This window comes from Epinephelus lanceolatus, chromosome 4 (genome assembly GCF_041903045.1).
Source record: "Epinephelus lanceolatus isolate andai-2023 chromosome 4, ASM4190304v1, whole genome shotgun sequence".
Lineage (NCBI taxonomy): Eukaryota > Metazoa > Chordata > Actinopteri > Perciformes > Serranidae > Epinephelus > Epinephelus lanceolatus.
In genome coordinates this window covers 39,121,872-39,143,390 of record NC_135737.1, presented here as the reverse complement: position 1 = coordinate 39,143,390, position 21,519 = coordinate 39,121,872, and the positions used below count along the sequence as shown (strand labels likewise).

Sequence of the window (21,519 nt, the reverse complement as noted above, 5' to 3'; positions counted from 1 at the left end):
CAGAGGATTCAGTAGCTCCTGGGGTTAAGAGCTGTTATGAGCCTGTAGTCATTTGCCAGTCTGCTAGCGTAGCACAGTTTCAGTGTATGACCTCTAAATACTGCTGAGGCCCGTCTGCACCGCTGAGGGCACAGCGCTAAGGACAGCCAGTCATTTATATTCTGCAGCAGCAGGAGTCAGGATACTGGCAGTCCAGAGAGGATCAATTGACAGTTGGAGTTCATTCAACTTATAATCAATCAGATCAGGAGGCGATTGATTCTGCACTTTTAAAAGGCCTGAGAAAAATTCAGAAAGCATTCATGGGGGGGGGGGGGGTTCAGAATCCCTCACAGGCTGACAGATCACAGGGAGAACTGTCAAGAACAACCACAGAGCACAGGGAGGCATGAAGAAGCAGCGATGAAGGAAAACATGCAGAAACATAATGACATAAAGGGATCAGATGTGTGCAAGTGTGTCTGATGTCTGGTCACACCTTCCATCTTTTGGTCTCTTCAGCTTTAGGGACCTAATTAGTGTCCGTACGCAGCATGAGGACGGAAAAGCACAAGGGTCAAAAAAGCAACTTTTGTTCATTTTTATGCACTTTAAAACTGCTGGAACATGGCACTCTGATTTTCAGACCTCATTGTCTCTGTTGCCAGATGACAACTGTGTGAGTCATACATGCTAATTCAGCACACACACACACACACACACACACACACACACACACACACACACACACACACACAGGTAATACAGACACTTAGTCATCCTCTCTCTGAATCCAACTTCCAGACATGCAAAGTTTTCCTTCCCTTATTTGTTGCCTGTTTTTCGGGACACAGCAGCACTGAGACACAGGCTGAGACTGCACTGTTTCGTGTATGTATATATATATATATATATATATATATATATATATATATATATATATATATACATATATCATATATATCAGATATTAGAAGTCAATCTGCTAGACACTGAGTAAATTGGCTAATTATGTTCCAGGCCCAGTGGAACAGCTTGTCTACATGACTGAGCATACAAATGCTGCAGGACATGTGTGGGGATTCAGAGTGTTGAACATACACACAACTACCATCATGTCTAATGCCACCAATCATACCAAGAATTCATTTGAACAGCACAAGTACAGACTCATGGACCCACACACACACACACACTTCTCAGTCTGGTCTGTAGTGGTGTGAGTCTGAGTGCATATTGATGGAGCAGCTGTTAGAGTCGCGGGGGAGTCATCGTCAACAATACGAGACTGATCCAAACGATGCTCTAAAGAGGCTTACATTTTTAGTCATAGGCAGAGTGGCAAAGATGAAGAGAGGACGAAGGAGGAAGAGGGAGGCAGATATGGAAGGAGTTGAAGTTAAAAGAGGAGGAAGAAAGGACAGGAAAAAGAAGACAGGGATCAAAAAGGTGACCTTCATCAGCACCATCCAGATTACAGTATCGAAGCACACTTTGAACACTGAGTTCCATATGTGGAGCTAGAGGTGGCAAAGTTCAAGAGAGCAGGTTGATGCAAGCTGAGGGTCAGAGAAGATGGATGAGGTGCACAGTTTCTCTGTGTGTATGTGAGACTCAAACTTACTGGCTGTATTCTACATTCTTTGTCAACTATCGCATAAAAAAACCAACAACATGTTAGTCCCAACTTTCCTACTCTGTCTGTGACACTAAAGCCTATTTATTCATACTGAAGATGTAAATCTCAGGATTGGGATCAAAATAAACTATAGAGTGCCTGTTTATCCCAATGAAGGAACATGTCCACCAGTGCAATGGAAGAGCAATGGAGTTCTATGACAAAGAGGAATGAACAATATCAGGCAGACTACACAGTCAGTGCTCATTTTTAGGATCAGTGCAGTGCTGCTTTTGATCTTTCTCACAGGATTTGTTGATAAAAAGAAATATAAGCACACTAATCCTTTAATGACAATAATGACTCTACATTAGAGGTTTGTGAGGGAGGTGGAAGAGCCTTCATCATTACTTTTTTTGGTAGTTTAATGTACTGCGTTCACGGATTGCTGCATAAAACTAATTTTCTCTCGCTCATTCCTTTCAGTGACTGGTCAGTTCACACGTACTGGATGTTGATGCTGCATAAAAGCAAGAGTCAATTCACCCTCAATTTATGAACATTTCCAGTGGCCAGACCTGGTACAACTGCCCAATTCACACATTTTCAAAATCTCATCGTAAACCACAAACCATTATTTCCCCCTGAAGAACTTGAAAAAACCCACTTCCACTTTTTTCTATTCTTTGTATCGTCCACTGGCCACCATCTCTCTTTTTTGTGCTTGTTTTTTCTCCTCACACCTTCCTCCTCCTCCTGTCTCTCTTTCAATATCCCCATGTGTCCTCAGACTGCTCAACGCCTTTGCCCTTAGGGGCCTGAGGACGGGCACAAAGAACTCCTACAGAGAGAAAAACACTTTTTAAAAAAAATCAATGAATTGAATTAATGCCACATAGAGAAGGAGAAAATAGTTATGCCAGTTCAGATCTTTCCAGTGCTATTCTTCTCTGCCCCCAGCATGCCCATTATCCAATCTGAGTGACAGACTGAACCCAGCGGGCTCGGGTCAGGGTTAGGGGTTATCCTTGTTAAGTTAAATCTGGGTGTGGACAGAGAAAACGAGAGAGGACAGACGCCATCCTACGGTATGTTCATGTTCTGTTCAAAGTTTTACTCAGTGCAAGGATCTCCAGATGGCACAAACATGCTGCTACTCTGCACATCTGCAACTTTTGCTCAACAGGAGAAAATAGAGGAAGCGAAACAAGAATGAGATACAAGAAAAGAAACAGAATTCACAGGAAAATAAAGAATTAATGAGAATTTCGTACCTGCATCCTCTCCAGCATATCGAAGAACTCTGCAGACTGAAACAGACAGAGGAAGATTACAAAACATGTAGTGTTCGACACTGCTAAACTTTCAGAGCACCACCAAAATCTACTGACACCAAACACAAGTTAAGTCAGTACAAGAGCAGAGTCAGCGCCCTTTAGTTGACTCCTCTCTAATTTACACTTAAAACGAGTATTTCAATGCTACCAAACTGTCTGAATATTAAGGTCTTACATTACTGACATCGATGTTGACAGCAGCCGATCTTGCTGGCCAGCTCTCCCCCACAGTATAAACTTAGCCGTGTCAAGAGGGCAAAGCAGGGGAGAGACTTCCAGCCTCACATGCACACACACTGATAAGCAACCACTTCCTCAGAAAATACCACATGCTCACACAAATATATGCATCCTTGAGTGCATTCACATGTCTCCACCCCCCGGGGCATCCACCTTGACACATAAACAAGCTGTGAGGGTGATAATGGTCTACATGCTCTGTGTCTTTGTGCTCACATTTTCGCACATATATAATGTGTAAATGCCAGGTGTGCAGGGTGGTTTAGGTTATACAACACCCTCTTTCCTTCACAATCGGCATGTGCGTTTTTAACGTAGGGAAACCTGCTAAAAATTGGCAATTGACTTATTTCCCATTACCAGTAGATGAGTATGATTTTCTGATTTTTCTGGTGTCACATTAAATGTCACAATCACACCAGAAAACAGTATTAGTAAACAGTAAAGGGCAGCATGTATCTGATACTTATTCATTCTTTCTTTCAAACTCGTTGCTAACTCATTTGGAACAATCCTCGAGCACTGCTTGGACATAGACTGATGGAGTTTGTGCCTAAGATAACAAAAGAGTTGTATTCGTTACTGATGGTCACACTGCATAAGGAGCGAAAATTAGTGTGTCCACCTGAGTGTCATGTGTCAAGCTGTTGTGATGCATTGTTCATACATATACCTCGTACATATACCTATAAGAAGGAAGAGCTGAGATCATGTGACCAATGCGCTAAGGGGAGTTACGAAGGAAGTAGTATAAAGAGTGAAAGTCTGCATAGGTTGGGGTGGTGGATGGGCCAAACAAACACAGGACTTTCCCCCAGGAGACCAGTGTTTGTGTCCCGTGTGAAACCAAGAGAACTTCGGGTTATTTTATGGTACGTTGTCTCCGTGTTTCTTTTCCTAAACCTACGTAACTTTTTTCTTAAACCCAACCAACATAACGTTACAATAAGTACGTAACTTAACATCAAGTTTGTGACAACACCCAGCCATGTTTCTTCTCCTACACCCAACCTACCTAACTTTATTTGCCAAAACCCAACGTATGAAACTTAAGATTAAGTATGTAAAGTTTATGTTAAATATGTAACGTGACAATGCCCAACCATGTTTCTTTTCCTATACCTAACTTGTGTAACTTTATGTTAATTACGTAACACTGCAGCACCATTCATGGGACGCTAATTTCGTTAGATGTCATATGAACTGTTGTATGAGGATACATTGCATGTTTCCATCACTCCTGATTGGAGCCGGTAAATACCTGTGACTACTACAAAGTAATTTGTCCCGAGAATGAAAACCAAATATAACCTTTGAAAACTATATAAACCTATAAAAAGCCAGATGTTAGTGTGGGTTTTTTGTCCAGTGGAAAAGGGGTTCAAGTATGTGCACACAAATGTACACGTACACGTAAATGTACTCCAGAAATGTGTAGCAATAACTAGTCTCGCTCACCAGACCTTTCTCAAGAAAAGAAAGGTCTGGCTAGGCCGACTCTCACTTTGAGATTGGAGAAAAAAACGCCCCGGCTGCTTGTACTTCTTTCAACCAATCACAATCGTTCTGGGCGGTGCCACAGCAACGGTGCGCTTGCAAAAATATTGCCGGGAGGAATCAGGTTTTGGTGTAACACGCCCACAAAAATATCACCTACAGGACGTGAACCATGGCAGAAAAATGGCTACATCCCTGCAAGATCAAACACCGCAAAAGTTAGTAAAGGACGTGTTGAAAACGGTTGAAAACAGCTACACAACCGGAGGTGGTAGGGCGGGATTTCAGCGGGTGGCTTGTTCCGCCCAATGAGAGGCTGATCTCTGCAGCGAACTTCCGCCCACTCAGACTAAGCAATAACTAGCTGAATCCAAAGATGGCCCCTATTCATACGTTAAAAAGTTTTTGCCTCCAGGTTTACTTCCACGATATGCAGCCAAATGAATATGCCCAGTTGTGCTCCTTCCGCTGGCCTCACCCGTGAGTTCCCGCTCAGCTCATAGACTTCACATTGCGATAATGTCAAAGATTTTTTAATTGTTTAACAAATATCAAACCTCAAAAAAATCACAATTAAAAGAGTCAAAATTGAGCTTGTTTGCAGTTCAAAGTGTCCCATCAACAGTTTTACTGATGTCTCTTTTATAATAAATGGGGAATGCTTTTTGGGCTGCAGGGGATTTTTTCGCTGCAGTACCATGAGTGGCCACTAGGAAAAATTAGAAGCAAGGCTGAGCTGTGTTCCCGAGGGCCTGGCTCACTCACACACAGGAGATGTCAATTCATGGCACCAAAACCAAAACCAACACTAAACTTTATATTACAAAAAGAAGTTGGTTTAAATGAAGAAATTCACAAAGGCATTCCTGGATCTACAGCAGCAGTGCCATGCTTACTCTTTAACAACCTACACAGTACATTGCTGTTAAATCATGTTGTAACAAATGGAAAAAAATAAAAGAACTTATTTTCATTGATAAAAATTCTCTCCAGTAAAACCACACTTTACTTTGACAGCCAATACCACACACTAAGATGCACTGTCACACTTGTTAAAGTGCCCGTCTGGGTGCTGCACACTCAGTAGCGTCATAAAACAGAGCAAGAGAAACCAGGAAATAAATGTCTTACCAATGAACTGTGGCTCCTTAACCAGGAAAGTCTGTTAAAGTGTTTTACAGTCCTTTCAACGACTGTATTCTCGCTGTAAAAATCTGTCAATGACTACATTTTGACAGCACTACTGTAATAAAAGCTTATGTTATTCCCTGCACTGGTTAACTGCACTTATGATTACCACTCCCACTGCAGACAGAACCACACACAAACACACACATGCACACACACACACAGAGCTTATCAAGGAGTTAATATTAACCAGTTGAAGGTGTTGTAAGGCGTTACAGCGCTGTGAGCTGGACCTGCAGAGTCAACACCAGACAGCCACACCAACAATAAGCGCAGCTGTCTATATCTGTTAGATAGCAACTTTGGCAGCCAGCATGTGCTCTCAGCCAACTGCACATGTTTCATGAAGTGTGTGTGTCTGTGTGTGTTACTGGGATCATATGAGGGTGGCAAGAGGGAGGAAGGAGGTGTATTCTAAAAGGCAGCCTTGGCTTTTTTTCCTTTTTGAAGCTATTGAGGTGTGAGCCGCACGTCCTCACACACTGTTGACCGTGACAGTTTAAAAGATGCACTGATGCAGCTTGACCTGGCAGCATTTCAGTGGGATCCTGTAGCGCTGACAGTGTGTTCAATCATCATCTACATCCCCTGCAGTGATGAGACAAGAGCAAGGACAAGAGACACCTATCCGTCTTTCTGCTTCGTTGTCAATCTAAAAGCACCTGGATGTCTTTATTTTCTGTCCTTGCACTTTGTTCTGGCTCTTTTATCCAAGTGTCTCACTATGCTAATCCGTCCTCTCTTTTCTCCTAACGCTCCATTATGTTCTCGTTTTTGTCCCATGTCTGCTTCTCTGTCTCCCACATCCTGTGTCTTTGTATGTTTTGCCTCTAAGTCTCTTTCTCTCTCTCTATAGCCCAGCAACAACATCTGCATCTCTCATCTCCCATGGCAACCCGCTGGGGCTATCACAGACTGCAGGCTGATTAGATCAGCTGCCTGCCTGACTGACAGACTCGTTGGCTGCTAGAATTCACACATATTCATGTAAAGTCATGCGCACACCAACAGTGATGATGAGAAGTCACAGACAGGGACAGTGGCCTCCATGTCTCATCATGTTATCTGCAGAATTACAGAAATATTACAGCATTTAAATTGATCAAAAACACTAATTGAAAGCTCAGGAAAAGGAATTAAAGCGGACAAGCTAGATCCACAGTGTTTCTCTTATGAGTTTCTCTCTTTCTGTCATAAATTGTTGATTTATTTTCTCTCCTCTCCGGTCCTACTGAGTCCAACTCACAAGAGTACCACACATAGATTGTATGATACAAATAGACGGCATGAAAGCTCCCAATAAAGTGAAGCCAAAGCATCTTGATCGGTAGTTCTTATCACACTGAAGTATGTTCAAGTGTTCATTCTTCTAATAAGGAATAACCTGTTCTGTATCTTTGACATCATGAATGTGTTCCAGCCAGTGTGCCCGTGTCAGAGGTGCTCTTCGCGATTGGTCAGACAGATGAATGGGTGGGAACTCAATACCGGTGAGATCGCCACTCCAAACAGCATCACTAGTCTAAGATGGCAACAACCGCATCCACGATACTTTAGCTTCCTTTTTGTACGTTGGAAGTAAGTAGGGACTCATTGTCTATTTCTATATACAGTCTATCGCACCACAGGTATCACACACAGCCACTTGTTATTTCTTGTTAAGTGCAGTTCAGTTCTGTTAATCACATCCTTGTTCAAAATACCTGCGCCTCAGCCAAAGTCAGAACTGTTCTAGCACGACCGGACGGTGCATCCACAGACTCTCCTCTCCTGCCTACAACACAACTCCCTCTCTGGGTCACAAAGGTGACGGGTGGATGAAGGGATGAGCCTGAGTTGGCAGCTCTGGCCACTGCAGCTATCAGATGTACAGTAAGACACAAACACCTTTGTAGCATCCTTATAGCACAGCTCTGTCAGATATCTGGTACACTGGGTGATATCTGCACTCATACACATCTGTATTTGATACATCAGTCAATACCGCTTTGGCTTGGTCGCTGGGTTACGAAATGATGTTGTGAAATGCTTCACTTGTGGGAGTAAATCTGCTATAAATACAACACAACACTGTAGAAGTTTCAGAGACGCAGTGCTTGTTTCCCTGCCAGCTTTTTCAAACTAGGCACATTGCTGTTAAGTTTACAGTAGCTAGATGTTGTATTTACTTGGCAATCAACATGCCGCTGCTGAGCAGTCAAGTGAGAAATAGAAGACAAAATTTCCACAGATAACGGTTTAATTTTAAGTTAGTTTCTACCTAAAGTAGATGAAGAATTGCTATGCCGGTGAACTCCCACAGTAAACATGAGTGTCTGGCTGTTCTTTGAGTCAAAATGCAGACTTACCTGAGCAACAGCTGCTGTAACATCTGAGCCCTCTGATGTCTCTGCCTTCCTCTTATCCTGACCTCCCTTCTACATTTAGAAAGTGACTCCTATCTCACTCACTTTTAATGTGTATTTTGTCTTATAACGCCTAAAGCTTAACAGGAAAGTCAAGTCACGAAGCAAACTAAGTCATACGTGGAAACCAAACAGGTTATTCCAGTGTGTGTGTGTGTGTGTGTGTTGACACAAAACACACACATGAACACACACTCAGTCAGCTGTGTGGGCCTGTCTTAGTTTTGTTTTACTGCGTCAGCAGGAGTGTCTTTGAAGGCTGACTGTTAAAGTCTCCAGGCACTGATTATGCTCCAGAAAGTCATTTCTGTTTATCAGAGTTACATGTTTCTCTCAGAAAAATCCTTCATGCCTTAAAAAGGCTTAGAATGAACTCTACACCTTTCTTTAATACGCATGAATCTATGAATATGTAAATCAGCCCCACCTTTCAGGCGCTCGCCTGCAGCAGTTCACCAGTTCACCTTCACTGTGCTCAGCTTACACACAAGCCTCTGCTTGTAAACAGTAACAGCAAACATGAGCCTTGAGCTTGACAATGCATCAAACAGCTAATAATGTGTTGCTATTGTTAGATAAACCCTGATCCCATCCGCCAGCTCTGACAAGTTAAAGTGAAAGTGAATCTTAACTTTCACCACGGTGTTATGGAAAGCCCAACTCCTTGTGTTGACAGGATTGGTTCCCTGGATATATGAGGTAAAACGAATGCAGGAAGTCTGAATCCCGTTCTTAAGACTGTCATTGGTACACTGCAGTTCCAAGGGGGGGAAATGCTCAGCCATGACATTCACTGCTTATTTTGCTCATGAGTTCTATCTATCTTTGTGAGGACCCACACTGACATAATGCTTTCCTTAGCCCCTAACTTTAACCATAAAAACTACATGCCTAGCCTCAATTCCAACCCTAACCTAACCCTAATTGTAACAAGAATCTTACAACCAAGTCTTTAGTCCAGTTCAGACCAAAGATTTGCGACGAGATGAGTTCAAACGTGCAACTACTTACAATTCTATAACGTTGCAAAAACCTGCCCGTTCACACCAATGCAACTACAGGAGACGGTGTATCATCTCTATTCAACAACTCTCTGTACTTTCATTCTGTTGTCCAGCTTTTCAGACTTATTTTGTGGCTGATCATAATTTGTAGCTTCTTAAAATCTGAATGAGGACAGTGATAGTGAGATACTGGCTACAGCTGCATTTGTAGAAGTGATGAAACGGTGAAAAACAAACTAAACGAGCATCAGATGGACTGTGTTCATAATCAATATGCTAAAATAATATGAGTAAGCAGCGCCAATTAGATAGTCAATGAGAACATGTGTATGTGAGGGAACATAAGCACAGCAGCGACCCACCGTCCAGCATCGAGAGGGTTTGGCAGGGACAGAGCGCCTGCTGCAGCAAGCGAACACGCTGTCCGCGATCATTTTGACTTGATCAGCAAACTTCACTACAATCTGATTGGCTGTAGAAACAGGTGACATGCTTTATGTTCTGAAACCAGCTGCCAGTGATTTGACCAGCGAAACTGCAGGTGACATCATCAGCTGGCTTCAGTCAAGCTTAGACCGGTCAGTTCACACAGCTGCAACTTTTCTCTGCAAGGTTCTAAAGCGGTTTCGCCTCGTCGTGAATCGTTGGTCTGAACTGGGCTTTAACCTCAAACCGACATTTAAAGAAGTGAGGACTGCTCACATATGCTCTGTGTTGCTAAAATAGATTTTTGGTCCTCACTATGTAGCAAAATAGAGTACACACACGCACAAACACACTACATTGTGTGAAATTAGAGTGAAATTAGAGACACCAGTGAGGACTTTCCTTTAGCCCATTTATGCCCTACTTTAACCCCGTCTACCACAGTATGTATTTACCCTCCATTGTTATCTGACCTCCAAGCTTTAACGCCCGTCCTAACCACTGAAAAACCCTCTTAAACACAACATGTCCTCACGCAGAACACACAGTTGCTGTGCACAGTAGCTCCAGTACTGTGATGCAGTATGTGTTGCCTCCCAGGAGCCTCATCTTTATGGCCACTGTGTGAGAAGGACAGTGCCAATAACTGCACTGCGTAGCAACGACATGTCATCTGTGCAATCAGATGTGAATGTTTTTGTATTTATGAGTAGTCCATTATCCAGCAGATAAAATGCACAGCAGGGGATTAGACAGCCTGAGATTCAGACACTGTTTTTTGGCATTTTTTGGAACATGTTTTAGGTTTTGCTGCTTCAACTTACACATAGTTTATCTATCAATCTAAAGTGATGCAAATGAAACAACATAAACTGAAACAATATTTATTACCAATCTGAGAAGCAGGATGAATGTGTCTGAAGAAAGCCAATGTAATGTGAATGTTAAGGCTACTGCACATCATGGTTTGCTCAACACATCTCTTCTGTCATACACAGTGCAGCTGACGTTTGTATAGTCTTGTGATGGATTGATGCGGTCTGTGATTTCAGGAAATTATAAGCTTCATAACTTCTCTGCCTGTGTGACACTGATGATGAATATCTGACCATTAGACCAGCAAAAATGTGGGCTGCTGATTAATAATTACCAGAAATCAGCCACACATGAGGAGAAAAATGGATGAGTTATATTTCTGTCATATATTTTATCTCATATGTTATGATGTTATTTCCTGTCTTGGCGTGACCATATTTTCAGTCAATCCATCTTTCTTTCTTTCTCACGATGAGCAAACTTTGTCTCTCCAGTTCTCTCCTCCTCCTCTCTGTGCTATCTCCCTCTATGTTGTCTTCAGCAGATTCAATAATGATGGCTTAGTTCAAGGTGACATACTGCAGAAAGTGGCTCCCTCTTGCAGGAGCCGTCATCTATTTCCTGTATATCACCCTGTTAATCTGCCTCCCTGCAAAATGTATCCTCTCTTTTATCATGCCGGAGTAAAAATGAAAAATTCCTCAGCTGTGGGAGAAGTGCAATACAGTGTAAGTAATGAATGGCTGAAAACATCACCACCTTATAATCTCATGTAAATAGTAAAAATATTTTTTCTATATGTGATGATCATATTTCACTGTGTGAATCAGTGTGACAGCACCTGAGAGAGATGATCCTCTACAGTCTGATGGATTCAATTTGTATTCATATTCAGTTTGGCTTTGCTTTGATATTCTTTTCAATTTGCCGAGTCACAGCTTTGGCCAGAGTCTCCTTTGATGACACAGTTTGATTGAACGTCACAATTTGTGGTCAGGATAGCAACTGAGAGTAAAGCTGCCAATCTTTTCCTACTGTAGCTGGCAGAGGCAGAGCAGGAGAGTGGCTTTCTGGGGCTCTGACCCCCAGTGTGCTCTCAAAAGCCTCAAATCTTTTTTTTTTTAAAGATTATTTTTTGGGCTTTTGCCTTTAATGTACAGGACAGAGTGAAATGGGGTGAGAGAGAGAGCGGGGGGTGACATGCAGCAAATGGTTGCAAGCCGGAGTCGAACCTGTGACTGCTGCAGCGAGGCCTCGCCTCTGTACATGGGGCGCCGGCACTATCCACTACGCTACCGACGCCTCTAAAAGCCTCAAATCTTTTAGGTTATTAAAATACCTTCAACTTTGTGTTATTCAGATTATAAAATACGCTCATGTTGTTTATCCTACTATGCTATTCCCTAACGAAATCTATTTCAATTGAGTAAATGTAGCTCTGTTGGCCTGATATTCAGTTCACAGTAATGAAGACCACATTCACTTGAAAGTGCTGGGGATCCTTGATCTGCAATTAGAGCAGCCCAGATTATTAACCCTAAGGTTAGTAATGCTGTTATCGCCAATTTACTACCCTGCTATGTAACTTAAAAATAATAACATTGGACAAGTTTTGCGTCTTTTTAGGCTGTAGGAGCGAAAATTTATCAACATTTCTTATGTTATGACTTCAGAGTGATGAAGACAGTTGGAGAACAATGGAAAAAAAACACAATAGTTGACAAGGAAAATAAAACCTGCAGGGCCTATATACTATTTCGTATCTTCCAAATAATGTACAGAATTGTACAGAGACCTTATCAACTCTGAAACTCAGAGCTCACATGAAACCTCAGCAACTCGTTACGTGTTTAAAGCCTGTGACTCCGCACCAGTCAGTTAGAACTTAAGAAGCCTCTTGGATGAGAGGTGAAATGTACTCAGGAAGCTCAAGCAAGCCCAGTTGCCTACAATAGCACTTATGAGTACAGAATTTTAAGCATTCTATTTCCTCAAATGACTTGAAAAACAGTGCATATAGCTGCTGTAAATGAGAAATAATTCTCCTGGAACCACCTAAGTTTGGCCTGAGCCCCAAGTGTTTACAACATCTGGCTCTGCCACTGATAGTTGGTCATGGACAAATAAACACCGCAGCATAATTCAACTGCAATTTCACACACAACCTTTCACTGGCGATAGGACCCAGCACAAAGACTCAAACAGAACTGCAAATTGAAACAGTCTAATGAGGGGACATAAAAACAAGCAAGATTATGATCCGGCTTTTATTTCCCTTGCCTCCAGAGACGACTCAACAAATATCAACAGTTATATCTGGCAGACATTACAAAAAGGATTACATCACTCCATGCCTGGAGGAGCATTTTACTCTTTTATTTTACCCTCTGTGAAAGCCATATTTGAAATAAATTATGAAGAATTTTGCTTGAACAGAGCCTGTCCTTACTTAAATCTTGATTGACTTGATAACTTTCAGATTATAATAGCACAAAACCATATAATCATGCAGGATGTTTGAGCTGTAGAATTTGTAGATAAAAAAGTAAAATATTCCAGGAGATGCACATTGAATATTTACATTTTTCAGCTTTAAAAATAAAATGCTGCCAGAATATAAAGCAATAATAGGAAACATGTTGAAATAGTGCCATGGATTATTAAAAAATGATAAATGTTGTGACATAAAACAACATCATGACCCAAACCATTGTTATGTAATATGTATAATGTTGTTAACTTTAAGGTGCTGTGATGCTGCAGTTTGTCACTGTCTCTGAACTGCTTTGCGTGAAGATTTTTCAATTAGTATAATCACAGTCAATACATTTTCTAATAGGCTGAAAGGTCTAAAGGGCAACATACGTCAATGAAAAACTCTGTGAATCAATATCTACCATATAGTATATGAACATGCACATTATTGTGTGTGTGTGTGTGTGTGTGTCTTACCTTCATGCTGGGCGGTGCAGTACGGGGCGGTGAGGGGGGACATTCTCCCAGAGGGACGTTGGAAATGTTGAGCAGCTCCTGTTTCCTAGAGAGCGAGGAGGACAGAATGAAGAGTAAACAAGGGTGATTGATGTTCATGACCACTGAAATGTTCCAAATTTTATAAAAGGGCAGCCGTCCTCATTTGCGTACGCAGTGCACTTTCACAGTAATTTGATTAGGCTGATGCACTGCCCTTCCCTTATTTAAGTGTGTGGATAAAGGACATCTTAGACCACTATTTCCTCTCTGATTACCCCTCAACTTTTTCATGGCTTGCTGTGCACTTGCCATTAGCTTAACGGCAAAGGACGTCTCATTTTCAAGAAGTTCATTTTCCTTGTGTCACATGACTTATTGCTGTCTGAATTGGGAGTGACTTTCGATACAAGGAAAAAAGGAGCAAATGAAGAAACCTCGATGACAGTTTGGTCTGTAAAAAAACACTGCTGTGTCTTGTAACAATTAAAACCACACACAAAAAGTACATTGATTAAAGTGCACGATTAAGAGGCTTATAAGTGCTACATTATTGAGCATTAACGAACAGTTCACTGGAGCTGGCTAACTGCTAAATGAAAATATAAACCCAAAGCAGTTAACTCACTAAATAGCACAATTCTGTTTTAACTTTTATTGCAGCCATAATTTAAGGTTTCAAAGTGAGCCAGAGAGCCTTTTGGAAATAAGCAGCGGAGTATCAGATGGCTCTGTGCTGTTTTCATTTCATCTCTGGGAGTCCCAGGGGCTGTCACTGAGACTTCAAGAGAAGTCCTTTGGGGCTTGAAGCCTCTTCTCCTCTTTTATGCTTTTTCTCTGCAGCCTGCTCAGGAGCATGAGTGCACATTAATGATCCTGGATGTCAAAGGTTGAGCTGTCACTGGGAGACAGCCAGAAGATTAGCTTAACCTCAGAAGCCTGCCATCTATCTGAATAAAATCTGGTGCTTTTACACTGGAGCAAATTTAGATATGATACTTGTGATGATGGACACTTCTCACGTTGCAAAAAAAAAAAAAAGAGCACACATATACACCCTCTTTAGCCCTCATATATCTTTGAACACAGGTACTATATTTCCAAGGTGGCAATCTGAATCCCTTGCAAGGGCGTGCTTTCTTTATGGGCCTCTCCACCTCAGGGGCCACAGTGCAACGGCACTGCCTGTGCTATCTATAATTACGCCCCTGCTCTGCGGCTACATTTACCAACCTCTAATAGAGCTTGTTGAATGTGAATTGGTGGTCATATAGCCTCTATCTCATCCCAAAACCATATGTCAGAATTTTACTGTTAAACTTTCTAATTAAATCTTTATTTTGATACCGACAAACAAAAGCCAAAGGTGTAGCTCGCCCTGAAATGACGCTGCGAGACATAAAAACACCCAGACTGCTAATCATATTGACATTTAAGGTGTGTTAATTGGTTTCATGACGTGGACTCATGCCCTGAGCAACACGAAAGAAAACATTCCACCTTTAAAGTTGCTGGTAGTCGCCTGTGGTGACCTTTGATCGGCACGGTGAATTAAATTATTTCCTCTCAGTCTATAACGAGCTAACTGCATGTGAAATATGCATCACTTTTTTGTCAGTTTCTTTATTTGTGATACGTTTGCAAAGAAACATTACAAAACCACCCTGCTGAACTCGCTTAGTTCCCTTTTCATGGTCAAGACTATGACTGTAGAGAGAGATGTGTAGATGTAGATGAGCTTGACCTCTGCCTGCACTACACCCTCTCCTCAGAATGGATGTTTCAAATGCAGCTTCATTTGCTCAGCATGAGGAAATGAAATAATTCAAAGCACAAACTACTTGTGTTCATTCACCTATATTGCTTAATGACACGCTAATTACAACCTGCTACATCGCCCTACATCGCCTTATACTACTTAGCTGTTTGGCTGACTGCTGTGTAATATTCTCAGCATGATGACACTGTATACAGTACAGGCCAAAAGTTTGGACACACCTTCTCATTCAATGCGTTTTCTTTATTTTCATGACTATTTACATTGTAGATTCTCACTGAAGGCATCAAAACTATGAATGAACACATGTGGAGTTATGTACTTAACAAAAAAAGGTGAAATAACTGAAAACATGTTTTATATTCTAGTTTCTTCAAAATAGCCACCCTTTGCTCTGATTACTGCTTTGCACACTCTTGGCATTCTCTCCATGAGCTTCAAGAGGTAGTCACCTGAAATGGTTTCCACTTCACAGGTGTGCCTTATCAAGGTTAATTAGTGGAATTTCTTGCTTTATCAATGGGGTTGGGACCATCAGTTGTGTTGTGCAGAAGTCAGGTTAATACACAGCCGACAGCCCTATTGGACAACTGTTAAAATTCATATTATGGCAAGAACCAATCAGCTAACTAAAGAAAAACGAGTGGCCATCATTACTTTAAGAAATGAAGGTCAGTCAGTCCGGAAAATTGCAAAAACTTTAAATGTGTCCCCAAGTGGAGTCGCAAAAACCATCAAGCGCTACAATGAAACTGGCACACATGAGGACCGACCCAGGAAAGGAAGACCAAGAGTCACCTCTGCTTCTGAGGATAAGTTCATCCGAGTCACCAGCCTCAGAAATCGCAAGTTAACAGCAGCTCAGATCAGAGACCAGATGAATGCCACACAGAGTTCTAGCAGCAGACCCATCTCTAGAACAACTGTTAAGAGGAGACTGCGCGAATCAGGCCTTCATGGTCAAATAGCTGCTAGGAAACCACTGCTAAGGAGAGGCAACAAGCAGAAGAGATTTGTTTGGGCCAAGAAACACAAGGAATGGACATTAGACCAGTGGAAATCTGTGCTTTGGTCTGATGAGTCCAAATTTGAGATCTTTGGTTCCAACCGCCGTGTCTTTGTGAGACACAGAAAAGGTGAACGGATGGATTCCACATGCCTGGTTCCCACTGTGAAGCATGGAGGAGGAGGTGTGATGGTGTGGGGGTGTTTTGCTGGTGACACTGTTAGGGATTTATTCAAAATTGAAGGCACACTGAACCAGCATGGCTACCACAGCATCCTGCAGCGACATGCCATCCCATCCGGTTTGCGTTTAGTTGGACGATCATTTATTTTTCAACAGGACAATGACCCCAAACACACCTCCAGGCTGTGTAAGGGCTATTTGACCAAGAAGGAGAGTGATGGAGTGCTGCGGCAGATGACCTGGCCTCCACAGTCACCGGACCTGAACCCAATCGAGATGGTTTGGGGTGAGCTGGACCGCAGAGTGAAGGCAAAGGGGCCAACAAGTGCTAAACACCTCTGGGAACTCCTTCAAGACTGTTGGAAAACCATTTCAGGTGACTACCTCTTGAAGCTCATGGAGAGAATGCCAAGAGTGTGCAAAGCAGTAATCAGAGCAAAGGGTGGCTATTTTGAAGAAACTAGAATATAAAACATGTTTTCAGTTATTTCACCTTTTTTTGTTAAGTACATAACTCCACATGTGTTCATTCATAGTTTTGATGCCTTCAGTGAGAATCTACAATGTAAATAGTCATGAAAATAAAGAAAACGCATTGAATGAGAAGGTGTGTCCAAACTTTTGGCCTGTACTGTATATGAGCCCTATTTGCACAGGACTTATATTAGCAGGGGACCTCATGTGATTTAGAAATGATCCCCCACAGTTGTGTTTCATGCAGCATATTTGCACAGGATAAACAAAGCCTGTATTTTACTGGAATTTACTGACATTTTCCCCAGATATGGTGGGCACAGTCATTTGTAACTCCACTCTACACAACACAGACACACAACACAGCACCATTAGCGGTGATGTTAACCACATTTTTTTTTTCTTTACTTTAAATATGGGTTAAACAAACAGAACCGATTCCGCCACACATTATCACACGCCATCCATCTAATTATCTTTGGCGATTTCTGTCATCGGATGGATTTGAGCTGCTCTCTCTGCAAATGGGTCTCAATGCTGTGTGGCAAGATGAGTCTGTCGAAAACTCTCATTGATATATATGCCAACACAGCCTCCAAAATTCTTGACCAGGAAAGAGGCAGAAAAGAAGTGTGGAGAAAACAGAACACCTAAATACAAACCCTAAATTACTGAGATGCCAGATCGCACATAAACTCCGCAATTATGACAAATTACCAAAGATCCCCAGGTTATACTTTTCCTTTGTGGATAGGGCTTAAGAGTAAGATTTTACCTGACTAATATATGTAAATTTCACACCGTAGAAACAGTGGTTACATAACCCAAATACACACTACACCCCTGACAACAACTATATCAGGTTTTCAAATAAATCAAGTGAATTCATTCGTTGCTCGTACAATAGACACAATACACTGAATTCACATGTCCGCTCTGAAAGTAAATCAATAGCTGTATTTATACTAGTGTAAAGGCTGTAAACCACTGCACTTCTGATTTAGTGGATGGGAGGACAAGACGAGAGTTTTAATTGAGTGCTTATGTGAAATTAATAGGCCCCTTCTTCCATTTCATTAGCTAGAATCATAATAGCACATTCTCCATTATCTCATGTAGCTGTGTCAAGTGGTTGTGAACCACAATAACACTCAAATCGCACACAGTAGAAAAATGTGAAATAACAAACTTGAGGCAGTAACAGCACGCTGTTGTCGAGGAGAGAAACGAGAGGTGCCAAGGACTGTTTCTACCCCTTTCCTCTGTTGGATTTAATCAACAACGCTCTGTGGAGTTTGAGTAGCCTCTCAATTGCTACCTGAGGCTCAAAGACTAAAACTAAAAGGGGAAAGTCACAGCCAAAGCACACCAGAGTCTCACTCAGTCACCACCGGCCAAACCTAAATTCCTTTTCAACACCATTCATTCCACTGTCCGGAGGAAAAGCACACACACGCACTGGCCAGCTCTTTCCACAGGTTCAGCTTCCACACAATGCACCACTGTGTCGCCCCGTATATGTAATGCTGCAGTATGTTACCTCAAACTAGCCAAGGGTGGACAATGCTTGAATAAGCATCATAAGCTAAGACAGACTAGGAGAATTGGACATTGTTCATTGTTCTTTCTCTTTGTTCTCTGCAGCCTGAGGTATGGAGGACAGTGTGAGCTTTCTACCGCTGACCTGTGAAAAGGCAAAGCTTGGTAAGACCACTGTCCCTCGGGCGGATCCCTGCTGCGTGTCTCCACAGCTGCCCTGAATGGGCACGAGGACGACACCTTTCTTTCTGTGCTACACGCTCACTTGCACCTGCACACAGAGCGACGCTGTTTGCAGAGGGAAATTGTTGTGTGTCAGCGAGAGAGAGAGAGAGAAAGAGAGAGGGAAAGGGAAAGACGACGAGCTGCTGTCCTTGCAGTCTGGACTGTTTCTGTGGTGATGAAACAACAGCTACGTCACTGCTACTGACTCCCACCCAGGAAGGGAGGGACGCAGGGAGGGAGCGCACATACTGGGACAGCAGGAGGGAGGAAGCAAAGAAACAATTTAGCAAGAATAGGTCATGGAGAAAGTGAGTCAGAGGAGGGAACTGTGGAAAGAGGGTTAGTAGAGATGTGTGCTGTCAAGGCAATTCAAAGAAGGTGCTGTACATAAGAGCATCATCAAATGTCAGTCCAGTATCCAATACTTACATTCACTACCAATGCAGGAAGTAGTGTGCCCTTTACTGTATGTAACAAGGTGGAAATTAAGGGTGTGGTGGTCAGAGTGGTGGATGGGAGTGTAGCCACAGACTCGCCCCACTTTGTGCCTCTCATGTTAAAGCTAAACACAGATGATGGTGAGACATGACATATGTCCTTGCAGATTTCATATGATGTGAACTAAAATTCTAAATTTTGGCCAGCCATAATTCTCTTTATTGATGTCACTTGCTGTTATTTGATATTTTTATATAAAAACAGTGTAACTCTACATTAAGGGCGTAATGTTATGGGAGTGCTATCATACAAACTGCTGTGTGTGCATTTTCGTAGGACAAAGTCAAGTTGAAAACTTGCCTATTTCCCCTTTAACATTATCCTTGTCATGCATAGATGTTATGGAAAGCAAATAATTTTACAAACACTGAAACTGGATGTAAATCAGGATTTTACCCAACTGACCTTTCGCAAAGCTGAGTCTTTGTGATGGTCCGACAAGCTGTCAGAGTAAGCGTGGAGCCCACACTTTAACTAACTGCACTCCCTGAAGAAATAATATCATATTTTTGGAAAAATGAAAGAGTGATTCCAGAGAGAAGCAGACAGAGGGGTCTACAGTCTGTGTTTGAAGGATATATCCAGGATGTCAAACTGACTCAGCAGCAACAACAGGTTAAAAAGACAAAGATAGAAGCTAAAACCGAACTATAGGCTACAGATCACAGTGTCAAAGTGAACCACCACATCACTGCTGATCGCCACACAAGACAATGAATATAAAGGGAAACTTTGCTGATATTGAACCAGCTGTGTGGCATCGCAGTGTGTGCAGATGAACCTTTTTTTCGCTTCACTCCTGTGCAGCTGCCATTACCTGGACCACCGCTGGATGGGCAGGATCTCCGGGGGAAGTCAAACAAAGTTCATCTGCGCACACTGCGATGACAAACAGCTGGTTGAATATCAGCAAGATTTCCCTGCTTCCCTTCACTGGTTCCTGTACAGCAGGGTCGGTCTTTGTTTCACTGTTATAATCATTAAAAAGCAAAAGCAGCATGTGTATACACTCAGTAGGCTATACCTTCAGTAGCTAGCTAGCTAACCCTACACTTTTCAGGGTTTGATTTTGGTTTTGGAACAGGGAAGAAACGTATATCTTTTTCCAACCTCTCCAGGTAACGAGTATCATTAATACACGACGTGCCCCAGGCACAACATTTAGCTCCAAATCCACAAAACCAGCCTGAAAATGAAGGAAATCTGAAACGACTGCATTAGAGTCAGTGGAGCACAGCTGTGTTGTTGTCGGACCCTGGTCTGAGCCTGGTCTGAGCCGGACTGATGCTACATTATGATTGACCAGTCTGCGCCCGGGGGCGGGACTTAGCAAAGAGTCAATTGACTGGACAAGAGTTAGATACAAAGGATAGTAACACAGACAGATGTAGGGTGTCTTGCTTTAAAGGGGGGGTCTGTGTAATCAATTTCAGCTCTGACTTAATGGATAAATGGCTGTTTTTTTAAATGGATATTTTTTATCAGTTCTGTTCTTTTGGTTTCGAGGAAATAAACACCTGGGCTGTGAAATGAAATTGCAAGGTCAAACTGCATTCAAACCTCTGGCAAACAACGCGTGGCAGAAATTTCCCAGCAAGACAAAATTCAGCGGCTGCCACAGAATTACATTATTTTAATACACAGTAAACACTGGCTGCGGGGAACATACGGCAGCTGCGTTGGTTTGTGTGACCCTCTCTGGCCAGGCGCTCTGCCAAGAACAGTGCAGTCACCTTTGAAAAATTTATTCATCCACAACAATAAACATGCTCTTTATAGGATTTTAGGGAAACTAGTTGTTGCTGCATAAATTTCCCCGGCGTAATGAATAAAGTGTAACTTAACTCAAGCCCCTGTCACCTCGAGCTAAGATTAAGTGGTTGTAAATCTGCTGGGCAAAAATAGGGCAGATCATGCTCCACATTTACGTCCAAACTAGTACAAGATGTACCTTTCTTGTGTACCAGCATGTCTATAATCCTGCTTGCATTTGGCTGCCGCTAATGATCGTTGATTCAACAGTAATTACATCTACACAGTCATCATGTTTATCTAATGATGCTGGTAATACATCTGTGAGTGTGTGTGTGTGTGTGTGTGTGTGTGTGTGTGTGTGTGTGTGTGTGTGAGAGAGAGAGAGAGAGAGAGAGAGCGAGAGAGAGAGGAGAGGTTGTAATGCATCTTTGTTATTTCATATATTGATTACACCCTTGAGATGAGATTAGGACAGCAGGACACTGGGCACAGGCCGGGACACAGAGAGGGAAAGAGTGTGTGAGAAAGAAAGGAGAACAACACCTCTACACATCCTCACATGATGGACTGACCACAGGAAGA

The 21,519-nt window shown here is 42.2% G+C and overlaps 1 protein-coding gene across 13 annotated transcripts in view; it reads right to left on the bottom strand.

The window, feature by feature from the left end:
• Positions 1-21,519, bottom strand: part of rap1gap2a (RAP1 GTPase activating protein 2a) — a 123,758-nt gene that overhangs the window by 16,969 nt on the left and 85,270 nt on the right. For 5 of the 13 annotated variants that reach the window (XM_078167283.1, XM_033630679.2, XM_033630674.2 and 2 more), the window contains 3 exons: positions 13,463-13,547; positions 2,872-2,907; positions 479-511 (listed from right to left, as the gene is read on the bottom strand). In XM_078167283.1, the coding sequence (XP_078023409.1) occupies positions 479-511; positions 2,872-2,907; positions 13,463-13,547 (154 nt within the window). Of the gene's footprint in view, positions 1-478; positions 512-2,871; positions 2,908-3,109; positions 3,193-5,802; positions 5,869-8,207; positions 8,333-13,462; positions 13,548-21,519 lie in introns of those variants that run through there. The other 8 variants (XM_078167281.1, XM_033630670.2, XM_033630672.2 and 5 more) reach the window with 6 other exon arrangements.